Consider the following 12,760-nt stretch of genomic DNA (forward strand, 5'->3'; position numbering starts at 1 on the left):
GTGGTGCAAAATTTGACAAACATGTCATAGTTAAGTATATAGTCTAAAATTTGACATCCAAAATTTGACAAAATGTCACAGTTTAGTATGTGGTCCAAAATTTGACAAAAATGTCAGTTTAGTATGTCGTTCAAAATTTGGCAAAAATGTATTAATTAAACACTGTTTAATTAAAAAATTAATTTGTATGTAAAAGTTACTGTTAAAAAAAGGTGTGAAGTGTCCATTGGCCCCCGAACATCTTTACATCAAAGGTTCAATCCACCCAAAATCGGCAGCAAGAAGCAGGCGCGATCAAAATTTTGCCACATAATTTTCTAGTTTATACTTACCCTCATACAGCCAGTCAGCGAGGCCGTTGAAGATGACTCCCTCTTGTCCAGTGGAAACCAGGCGGATTGCTCGGCTCTCTATTGTTGTTTTGTAGTAGATGTTGTTCTCAAATATGAAGATCTGGACAGGGAAAGGCAGAGCAGTTTTCAATCATTATTGTCTTCTATCAGTGCAATTCTAATTTCCTGCAGTGGCAAGCATGGCGAGTTTTACCTCAGCCTCTGTGTCTCACATTTTGTTTATCTGTGCCTTAAGCCTTTTGAAGTTGAAAGAACCAGACAAAAAAAGTCCTCACAAAGATAGGTTTGAATCACAATTTGCCCTCACAGCCTCCTACAGACGTGTGCACACACAAACACACATTACTGGAGGCAAAATGTTTTATTCTCAAGGTTTTATTGAGACGTTATGCTGTGTCCCCAGGGTGGACGACGATTTAAGCCCCTGGCATCAACATCATGAATGGTAATGCATGCCGGAATTAAGACACAACGCTGGCAGATGAGTGTGAGGATTTTAAAGTCCCAGTGTGTAACATTTCAGAGTTTTTAATAAGTGTATAATCCCTGTTTGTTTTAGCCTTAGAATAAGGCTTTTACATGTACATTTGGGCCCTGCTTTACTGGGGCCACCATGACGTTTACGAGTGGAGGAGTCCTACAGTCTCACTATCAGATGTCACTTATTCTCACACACTGGACCTTTAAATCCCGTTGTCAGTCCACTGTCACTTTCACTGCCTCATCTGGTGCATTGTATGGGAGATGAATGTGGAATTGACTGGCATCTGAAGCCCTCTCTGTGACAGCACTGTCAGCTAAAAAACCCCCTCAGTTAAATCGAAGCCTCAATTCACAGACGAATGAAAAAGAAAAGAAAGACTTTTGGCTAACCCTTTTACTCAGATCTGTGGCTGCTGTTAAGAAATGAAAAGGTTTTATATTTTGGGATCAACGTCTAAGAAACACAGATCAATAAAGGCGGAGAAAAGCAGAGGAATTGGTGGGTGGTAAATGTAGAAGTGCCATGGCAGCTTTCAAAGAGTAAAACTGAAAAATGTAATGTTATTTTTTACAAAAACATTCTATTTAATATTTTTATTTGCCACCACGAGAATCCTCAAAATTCAACCTAAGAAAGCTTGATTCACCAGCACAATATTAACTCCAAATGAATGATGATGTCTCCAGTCTCAAACATTCATCAGGCAGAAAACCTATTATAGCATATATTTAGTCACAGCCGATCCTGAATGGCCTCTGAAAACCAGATTAATCTGTCAAGAAGTTGGTAATCTCTTGACTTTTAAATCTTTTCAATTTATAAAAGGGAGAGTAAGCGAGAGAAAGCTGAAAAGGAAGGAGGAGAGGAGCTATTTTAAGTGTGGAGCGATGAGAGTGGCAGTAACGTCAAAGAAGTGCTACCTGTGGATCTCAAAATGCAGGATTTGTAATTCATGTTCGCAAGTGCATGCGTGTGTTGGTGTGTGCGTGCGTGCGCGTGTAAGTACAAGTGTCCAATTTTTTTCTCTTAATGCCCCTTATTTTATATGAATATAACCTCTTTCTCAGGTGTGTGTTTGTGTGCGTGCATCTGTCGACACAGTCTCACTGATTGCAGAGTAATTGCCTGCAATTTAGTGAGGGGAGTGCGGCACAATTCATCTCCATGCTCCTCTCACTACACATCTGATGCCTTACCGCACACAGCCAGCGTTGTGACACCCACACACCTTTCATTTTTACATGCTGATGAAACACTCAATGTTGTATAAGGTTCATATTTCCTCACGGCAATGTATCTCTAATTGACATAATAAATTCATAAAAGCAATTCTGGAGGAGGGGGATGCTTTTAAGTAATAGGTCTTGAAATGTCTGTCGTGTGAAAACTAATTCAGCCAAGTCGACAAGAAAAATGAAAGAAACTGGATTGTTTAGATGAGAGAAGAAACCACAAGATTATCAGGTGCTTGAATCAAAAATGTCAAAGGTTCATTAAGGGGTAAGGGATTATTTGATAATGTTCTTACTGTCAACAAATCCTATTGAAAAAAGACTAGTTGAAATAAACATTAGTATTTGTATCCAAATGGTTCACAAATATATGGCTCTGCAATGTCCTTAAAACAACAGGACACAGCTGTTCCTTAGGCAAACAAGAGTGAAAAGGTGCTTGTGTGGTGATGGTTGGATAGACAAACACAAAACAAACTCAAGTGCCCATGTTAGCAGACACAGAGCAACTCTCGCTGATGTGCTTTCACAACAGTTCTATGTCTCTCTGAGCTCTCTCTGCTGGCACAGAGTGAATAAATGAGGGCTCGACCTCCCGTTCCACTTTGTTTCCTGCCAGCCTTGTCTCGTCAGTGGAAACCCGACGAGTGTTTTATTCCTTTTCGTCAAAAACAACCTGTTTGGAGTGCTAGTTTGGAACGTGGGACATATTTTAATGTAATAGTCCATCCACACACCTTGTGGAGGGAGAAAGGCCATTTGTTTCACTTGTGTTGAATCCAAGGACGTCAGTTAACCCACAGATCTGTTCCACAGGTGCAGCCATCGTAATTTGCCTTATATGGACATCCTGGAGGTGTGTGTGTTTATACTGTAGGTCACATATTCAGGCTTTAAAACAGCTGCAGGTTTTTTCGTCTTCTTATGCGTTGTTGGGTCAAAGTTATGATTTATTTTATATCGCATTTTTAGTAGTGATATAAAGTAGCAATAATTGTGCAGAAGTCACAAACAATGAGCGGGTTTGTTTTCTTTTCTTTTTGTACAACTTTAAACTGTGACGTTTTTCCCAGTTTTTTGTGTGCTGTGATGTTAAAATCACTGATTTTCTCTATGGACTTTGGTGTGGGAGAGTGAGTGGTTTTAGAAACTTCAGTTTCCTGTTGGAAAAGTCTATCAGTGAGATAAAGACGTGAACATGTTCTTAAAGATAACGTAGACCCACTTTTTTGCCACATGTGGCCCGCGCGCCGCCAGTTTGACACCTCTGGTCAAAACATTATCTTTAACCTAACCCCTAATTAGGTTAATATTGGTCTCCATGAGGACTCCTGGTCCTGACAAGGTCAGTATTTATGCCAGAAAAGGTCCTAAAGACACATACAGTGCAAGTACACACGCACGCACGCACGCACACACGGAGAAACACACACACGCACCCTTGAGAACACCCCAGACTGTCCAGGCCAGGGGTTTCGCCACTAAGACGCCATCTGCCACTGTGGCTCTCACTAGCTCATGTGTTGTTGTGAAATTAAAAACTATTTTGGTCAAGGGCAAAGCAAAGAAAGCTCACCTCAGGTACTTTAAAGCAGTCATGACATTATTCAGAAACCTCCTGTCTGTTCCACTGTGACAAACCCATACATCACAAGTGAGTCTCATCTGCCATGACAAGCTGCTTCTGAGAGATACCCAGTATTTGATGTGCGCCGGTTTAATGTGTAACATCAAGGGTGTGGCCTTCTTACCAGCTGCTGGCCACGAGGACCCCATCCGGCAAACTGCAGGGCAGCTTCATGCACCTCAGGGGGATTCAGAGGCCAAGTTTCCCTGTAGAGGCGACACATTCCAGAATGAATTTACTAGTCGCCTGTACGTACACCGCATGCACAATGTGTGCCGCGTAACGGGAATACAAATGCAAAGTAAGAGCTTACTCCCTCACTTTGGGCCTCATCAATCATACACAAACTTTTTTTAGCACAGCCTGACTTTGCTTGGCGCGCTGCAAATACAGAAGAGTGGGGAAATAAGCAGACATAGATGGATGAAAGGCGAAAAAAACAGGCCAGGCTTAATGTGATGCAGCAATTGAACTTAAACACGCTCCCACAGAGTGGCCCCGAAAGCAGGTAAGAGGGGCTGACATGAGGTCTGACTGAGGACATAATGTCCATCCAGAGATCTGGACACACAAGGGGCAAAACAACAATAACACAAGACATATGAGGTGATTCTTACTGTGTCACAAGGCTGTAAATAATGTACTTGGCCACATAGGAGTGTTGGTAGATCTGTGGAACCAAAGAGTCACAGTTTTATTGATTAAAAATAAAAGTCTTAAAAAGTTCTACGCCGTGTGGACATACACTGAGTTTTCTCACCGGTTTTACGTCAAAAGCAAATAACACATGTTTCATGTCTGGAGATACTTGGTACTTGGCGGCTCTGGATCTCTCCTGAATGTGATAGAAAACACACACACACACACACACACTCATAGTAGTAACACACTCTTAACATAAACAACAGTATGTATATTTACTGCGTCGGAAGTAAGATGATACTCACAAACAACTGGTTCGGCACGATAACTGTTCTCTCCTCCATGTCCACGTTAAACCTGACAACATCTCCGTCCCTTGCGCGATACAGAAGCTCATAATCTGTAAATGGCAAATAAAAAAATAATCATCAGAGAGTGTGGGGAGGAAGAAGAAGCTGCACCGGCTACTCACAGATCACATTTTATAGCGTCTCTATACCGTCTTTTTCTCCTCCTTGACCTCCTCCTCCTTGAGCATTTTTAATAAGCCAGGATGCTATTCTGCTGGCTCAAGCTCCTTTTGGGGGCAATAGAATCAAGCTATAAACACATAACGCAACCTTATCATTTGGAGTTGTTAGTAGGACAGAAGGGGGAAATAAAAAGTGCAAATCTTCTGCCAGATTTAAACAAATGTGACCGATTAAACATTACCTACTGTGCATTGTATTGCAAGGATGAGAACCTAAAGATATGAATTGTTTTCACCATGTGTGGGTTCTTTTTTTATTTGCAAGATTTAACGATAACGCTACAAAAATTGCAGCCTTAGCAACTCGCTGATTGCAGTACTTCAAATTGTGGTTTAGGTTTAAAAACGATAAATTGTTAAGCCCTCGGTATTAGCGAACATGTGTGTCTTTGTAGCTGCAGTGACGTCCATCCATCCATTGTTAAATATCTAAACTAAACTGTGAGATGTTCCAGTCGGATACTTCGACTGTCTGCAGGTAACATAGATAGTCACCTTATAGTCACCTTATCTAAACCACCTCGTCGTTTAAATGTGTTTGAACCTAAATTGCTTTCTCTAGTTACCTCGGCACTAAAAATCCCTGTGTTTGAAAATGAAGGTGCATTTTTCACCCCTCTAATTCAAAGCCTGTCTCGGGAGGTTTTAAACTAAACTTTGGGGAACAGAAAATTGGGTCTCAAAGAGTGGAATGGCAAATTACTCAGGTGAAGATATATGTTAGCCCGACCACGGAGGTCTGGGATAGAAAGTGAATTTATGCCAAATACACTTAATACGTAGATCTGAGCTGAGATAATAAAGGGGAGAGATTATAAATTCAGCCGACACAGTTCTGAGCATTTTGGCTGCATTTCTTCCATTATTATGTTTAAACATACAGTATATACAGAGGCTATAAGAATGTGCAATATAGAGTTTCTTATACCCTATTTTTCAGCACAACCTATAGGCAACATGACGAAACAATTATTTCATTTGCACCAACTATATAAACACAACTGAGCAAAAAGTCCTTGAAATGAACAAAAAGAAAAGAAAAACGTTTTTTGTTTGTTTGTTTTGTTCAGTTTTGTGACTTCTGCACAATTATTACTACTTTATAGCACGACGAAAAATCATAACGTTGACTCAGGATTTTTTAAAGCCTGAATATGTGACCTATAAACACACACACCTCCAGGATGCCCATATAAGGAGTTGTGTATACACCTGCCTACAGCACAGATCCGTGCCACATGAGTCTGCAGGCCAACTCCTTTGTCTTTGGACCTGTTTCTGTAACTAACTGAGCGAGAGGTGAGTCCAGCGACTGCAGAGGCCAACGGTGATCAAAGAGCAACAGGGATCAATTACACTCTGCTGGGAATAAAGCCCACGGAATATTGATGAGCACTACTGAACTGTGAAGTTGTTCCACTGGGCATCTTATCAGATGGTCATTAGCACCAAATGGAGAGCTGATTGTATGTAATTTAACTGACAAGACACAATGCCACACACCACACCACCGACTGCCAAGGGATCTGTCAGGTGCTGCGGATGTTTTCATCCAGGGCACCTTCATCAACTGTAGATGAATAAGCAGATTTTAAATGAGTCATAATTTGTTTCTATATGTTAAACCTGATCACTTTGTGTATGATCTGACTTGAGTTTTTTTTTTATCACGCACAAAAAAGTGCCTGACCCTCATTGTGTTTATTGGGTTCTATTACATTACATAACTCTAAATAACGGATCTAATAAAGGAATATCTTACCTTATCTTATCTTAAGACACAAGCTCCAATATTTCCGGATCTGATTCAGTTTAAAATAGTGCAAATAATATTCAAATCAAGAAACAACTTGTTTTGAAATAAAATAAAGACGTTGTTTTCAGAGAGACAGTAGGGATATAGTGTAAGAGGGAAACAGTGTGCCAGGAGGCGCAAATAATAGCAGAGTAAAAAGATAAATCAGGTTCAAAAAACATACCAAATACTAGTTTTAAATAAATATAAGGATGACGAACGGCAGTTTAATCCAGGACAGTGATGAAATGGTCGTGTTTAAAGCCAGACTTTGTGTTCATTAAGAACATTGTATAAAATAGTGTAAATATGGAAATATTTGGTGAGAAGTCTTTAAATTGAGTTGTGTGTAATAGAAATGGGTTTCAGTTTCAGTTTATACTTCTGCCTACTCTTTTTCAAACACGTCTATCATGACTACCTATCTGTCATTATTTTACACGCGATTTTAAACAAAATAATAGATGAAATATTTAAATAAACTAAGGATTTTGACTCATTAGCCCTCACATTTGGAGGTACTTGCACAATATATGATAATGCATTAGATGGGCCTGTGTTTGAAACTATACCTTTTTTTGTTATTTTGTAATCACAATAAATCCTCCTTCTTTTTCCACTCTCTTTTCAAACAACACTTGGTCTTCCTCTTGCAGAAGCTGGAGACGACGCTGAGTACTTTTGCAGTGGAACAGCAGAGGGCACTGAGTGACCTGCTCTAACATTTGAGCTTCCTGCTGGAGACATGTCAAGGTTACAGAGGCCATCCATCCATCCATCCATTTATCCATTTATCTCTGTCTGTCTATCTATTCAGCTCACACCATCTTACCCTTCGCTTGTGCACACCATGCTGAATTAGTAGTACTGACTAATAAAGTGTAGAACGAAGAAAATCATGTTTCATCCTAGTAGAATGTGCATCTTGAAGGAAGACGATCATAGTCACTTCCAGTAATAATCTTGACAGAGTAACATCATTAACGTCTTTGTGTACACGGTTCCTACATCCAACACCATCATTAGCTTGCTGCTACGTGATTCAAAACGACTTTCACATGCAAATGTGTGGTGCTCACCCAACTAGTATGTGGAAAAAAAACAAGAAAATACTCATCGTAGTTACAACATTTTAGGGCATCCCTCGTCTATTGCTCATGCAGCAGCTTTTGCACTACATTTGCAGTTTGGTTCCATGTAAACCTTGGACAGCTGAACAGTAGATCACCTTGACTGCATCAGCAGAAACTTGTTACAGCTCCTCTGCAGTCACAAAGGGTTTTTTCTTTTATCCCCGTCAATTTCATCTGCCCAGCAGACATAAGAGTTTCGTCTGAAAGGTTTCTTGGTCTTCGGTTTTTTTCGTCTAATTTCATATTGCACAGTGGAAAATTTCAACCTGGAAGCTACTCTACGTCTTCTGCTTTGTAGCCATCAATTAACTCCATTTCAGAGCCTCAGTCATTTGCTTGGTGGAGCCCATGAGGTTTACTATGAGGTTTACCGAATTTATCATTAGAAAATGTGCTTTACACTTTCCTAATGAGTCAATTAAAGAGTTGCCAAATTTAAAGTTCTATATAATTAGCCGCTTTTTATGTGATAAAAAAAACAACAACTTCAGGGCTTGTATTTACTTCCTTTCACTAAATAAACCAACAAAATAAGGATTTTTTTTTTTATGGACACACTCAATCCCCACATTTTTGGCATAAGAGACATATGAAACATTTAAAAGACAAATTGGTCACTCACCACTGAGCCATTTTGCTTCGGGGTCATGGATGTGAAGGTCTGGACCAAAAACATCCTCGATAGTCACTTTCTTTTTGAGGGCAAGGCTGTCGTCTTCACCTGTCCAGTGCGACACCAAAGGAAACACGAACATGCGTAAAATGAACGTGATTACATCCGCTCACATTCAGTACAGCAGAGTTTCCTAAACATTTTATTGAGGGACCCACCTTTTTAAAAATGAGTATCACAACACAGTGGACAAAATCAATTGTGAAAAGAGCAAATGTGTGCATAAAATCACGTTTCTGGCTCTTTCAGAAGTATTTCTGTAACACCTAATATTTTGAATAGGTTGAATATATATGTTCAACTTGGTTCTTGTGTAATTTGATAGATGATGCACAAAAGCAAAAGACAATCCAGTACATTTCTCACATTTTGACTTTTGGCTGTGCTTCAAACGCTTGTCAGGCTTGAATTTTCATTTCATTTCAATACTCTGAAACAAGAACAAGAACCAATTTTTTTTTTAACTTTTTTGGCAGTAAATTTGCATTGCTCAGGGGATCCAGCCTCATACCACACACTGTCAATGTTTCTCTATGACAGACGTTCTTAGAATGGCTGGATATAACACCTATTTCCCGCTATAGGTGCAAAGATGATTTGGAGCAGGGCCAATCATTAGAGGGACCAGCACTATTGATCTATTGCTGAAAGAGCATAAAGTCCCAACTGCCTCCTTCATTTTGCAGCAGCAGTCGAGCGACTCCTTCCATACTTAAAACCAAGAACGAAATCTTAATCTGCCAACTGAACTGCAGTCACGAGGCGAACACAAATGAGTTAGTCAATGTGATTTACCACACTAACTGTGTTTGCCACAGTGGTACTCAGGAAAGTCGAGTTGTCACAATGTCTGACAGCTCGACCGTACTGTGCAACACAGTGAGCAGACAGACTGCTCTGCAGGCTTCACGCTGTGACTGAGTGGAGAAATCCGAGTGACTAAATACCTTGTCAGACATTATGAAGCGTTTTCTGCTGCAATGTACAGGGGGAAACATTGTTTATCCGACGTTGCCCCTGTTCCACCGTGACAAACGGCCGTTCGCACATAATCATAAAACACATCTGATAACCAGATGAGGTGAGGACATTAAAAAATAATGACTCAGAAAGAAACTGGGCTCCAAATATCAGAGGTTTTTGGAGGCAAAGACTCACAAAAAGGCAAATATAAGTAGGACGCCATACAACAAAGCAAAGAAAAAAGGTGCAGCATAAAGACGAGTGACTACATCTATAATCTGACTGTTAACCTTATTCAAATACATTTTCCTCTTGTGGGACTAATGTCTTATTCTGAATAAGACATCACTTGAACACAATATTTCAGTTGAATATTTATATTCCTGTTTACATGTTACCAGAGGTACCAGAGGTTACCTCTGGTTTACATGTTACCAGAGGTAACATGTAAATACTATTGTTTTTACATGTTAAAACAATAGTGATCAAATGTGTACAAGTAAAGTACTGGTTTAAAAATGTACTCAAGTTTGTAAAAAAAAAGTACCTTGTTTAAAATGTACTCAGAGTAAAAGTTACATGAATTAATTGTTTTTTTAATTAAATGCAAATCTTTACAAATTTACTGTAAGTGCTGACAAAATGAAGAATACTCCACATTCCCATTTTGATTATATGCTAATTTTGTGTTGGTAAACATAGTGTGAGAGGCAGGGACAAAGGGGGCGGGATCACTGAAACAAAAGTCAGTGGCACCAAGCTAAAACGGGAACTATTGCTACCAAAGTAAGTGAAAGCTTTTGACCAATGATGCACAGTGAGACATGACAGAAAATCTCTATTTTGAGTGTCATTTCACATAAATAGTCACAATGCCTGAAGAACTCATGTCACCTGTCAAACTGGGCCCCTCTGAAACAAACGAAGTAGCTTCTTCCTGTACACATTATTAATACAGTGACACTGCACATCTAAAAAGCTGCACGCATTGAAATAGTGTATGTGCAGCTGTTTTTGGTGCCACTGTACATATGGCCATTTAAACACCTGGGACATGTTGAGGGAAAGATAATCGAACACAGTGGATCATGACTAGCATAGCTCGTTAATGAGTGTGTGTTTCGTGAACTTACGCGGCGTCAGCAGGATGACGGAGGTGACGATCAGGGAACAGATGATGAGGATGACCAGCAGGGCAATGGCTATTCCCTTCCAGTTCCTCTGAGGCGGAGCACTGCCCACAAGATCCTGAGAAGCATACACATGACATACATCACGCCTAATGCAAACACGTAAACACAAAAACTCCTGAATCCTGCATATGCAGTGTCGTTGGCTCTCGTCCCATTATAGATAAGATAGATGCATTTTGTTCTGCCACAGTTGGAGGCTGGAGGACAGTTCACTCTCTGTCAGACAGATGCTGTAGAGTCAGCTACTTATGTGTAGAAACACTCCATCCTCCTGTTAACTTCTGCTGCTCGTATGTGGAAAAGTCCCTGAAGCTTTGTCTGATAACTGGAGAGGAGCTGTGGCTTCCATGCAGATGCAAGAGGGAGAACAATGAGCTGAACAGCAGATGGTAGATGGTCCTATTTGAGTCAATTACAAAACAGTACCAATGAAACTGCCATAACGTTTAACTGATCTACAGTTAAAAAGACAAGACAAGGCATTGTTTGGCTTGATTCTTGTGTCAAACGTCTGATGGCCGGCAAGTCTGGTGACGTCAGGCCTCAGCTCACCAGAGCAGGTACTAAAAAAAGTACCAGGTACCAGGTACCAGGTACTATCACTAATGGAAACACAAAATAACCATGCCGTGCCATGCCAGCCCTGCGACCCTCATGTGGAGGATAAAGCGGTAGACATGGATGGATATTGGATCCGGTCAACATCAAATTTGACACAATACTTTTATCTCAGCCCTCTATTCACATTTTTTAAACTTAAAACCAACCTTTCATTTTCTAAACCTTTCAAAAATTCCCCTTCAAAGTCTCAAATGTATCCATTATTTAAATTCCACCACTGCCACTACAGCGAGCAATCACACCTTGACCCGATACTGAGTTTCCTCATAGACAGCAAGTGTGAGTGACTAAATATTAGTACGTTGAAAATGTTAACTTATTCAACATTTATCTGTTGTTTTCCCAGAATGTCTGCAGTGAGATTAATTAGGTCCAATAAATAATGAATAGTTGTCAGTGAGAATTCTGAAGATTTCTCTCCTCTCCAAGAATGCATGACAAGGTTTTTCATTAGACAGTAGCACAACGTATTTAATTGTCTATAACAATAGAGTGTGCCAACCATTATTATAATGCACATGCATGTTCTTGCAGAGGCATGGTAGACATGCCAGTTGCTGTATGTACTGGATGTACTTTGACTACAATCAATTTGCTTTGGTGGCTTAATCAGTGTGTGGATTTTGGAAATGTGTTTCTCTTAAATGAGTTGGATATGGTGCAAATGTTCCCACATCATGACATTACATATTAAATAAACACAACCATGCCAGTAGTTATAAATCTTGCATCATTTGCTTCACTAAATCCATTTATGTGATTGCTGCCCTAGCATGCGAGACCAAGTGAAGACGGCGGGTGTTTATGTCAGAAACTGAGTCAGGATGTTGGTCTAAATACAGTCTGAAAATACATTTGTCACAGAGGGCCACACGGTTGCTGTAGTGGTGAGCAAATTGCATCGCATATGGTGTGAAAGCATCATAAGAATGAAGCCTCCATGTGACGTTTTTAAAGGTGCTACTGCGTTATTTTAACCATAAAGCATCTTTGGAAATATTTTAAAGTGATTTATAACTATGCACGTTATCATTATTATATATATTTTTTTTTTATTATAATATCAGATGTCATTCTGTCATTTCTGCCAAACTAATCCTCTCAGACAGACACACACGCACACACACTTATCTCTCTGGTCACAGTCAGTGAGGAAACTGAGCAGATCCAGCCACCCGTATCGCTCCAGCTGTTGATATCCTTGTAACCAATTAAACCTGGTCTACACAGTATACAGCAGCTCAGTGAACCATCTACAAGCTAATGAGGTTGTGTGTGTGTGTGTGTCTGCATGTGCATGTCCATGTGAGAGTGAAGCAGACGTCACACTTGGGCTGATGCAGGCCTTTTACATCCTTGAAGACTCTTAATTGCTACATTGCAAGTTACTTTCCGTTTAAATTTTTAAAATGTACCTGTGTGTGTGAGTGTGTGTGTGTGTGTGTGTGCATTTATGTTACCTGGGCACTTAGGCATAGTTTGTCTCACAACAAAGCTAATCAATACTGTGGG

The 12,760-nt window shown here is 40.0% G+C and overlaps 1 protein-coding gene across 1 annotated transcript in view; it reads right to left on the reverse strand.

Moving 5' to 3' along the window:
* Positions 1 to 294: 294 nt before the first annotated feature.
* The window catches only part of LOC122782264 (dipeptidyl aminopeptidase-like protein 6), a 50,540-nt gene continuing 38,074 nt past the window's right edge, over positions 295 to 12,760 (reverse strand). The window contains exons 2-8 of the mRNA XM_044046554.1: positions 10,568 to 10,682; positions 8,421 to 8,519; positions 4,644 to 4,738; positions 4,457 to 4,531; positions 4,314 to 4,366; positions 3,821 to 3,902; positions 295 to 453 (exon numbers count right to left, since the gene is read on the reverse strand). Of these exons, the coding sequence (XP_043902489.1) occupies positions 295 to 453; positions 3,821 to 3,902; positions 4,314 to 4,366; positions 4,457 to 4,531; positions 4,644 to 4,738; positions 8,421 to 8,519; positions 10,568 to 10,682 (678 nt within the window). The remainder of the gene's footprint in view (positions 454 to 3,820; positions 3,903 to 4,313; positions 4,367 to 4,456; positions 4,532 to 4,643; positions 4,739 to 8,420; positions 8,520 to 10,567; positions 10,683 to 12,760) is intronic.

Source organism: Solea senegalensis, linkage group LG1, assembly GCF_019176455.1.
Source record: "Solea senegalensis isolate Sse05_10M linkage group LG1, IFAPA_SoseM_1, whole genome shotgun sequence".
NCBI classification, from domain to species: Eukaryota; Metazoa; Chordata; class Actinopteri; order Pleuronectiformes; family Soleidae; genus Solea; species Solea senegalensis.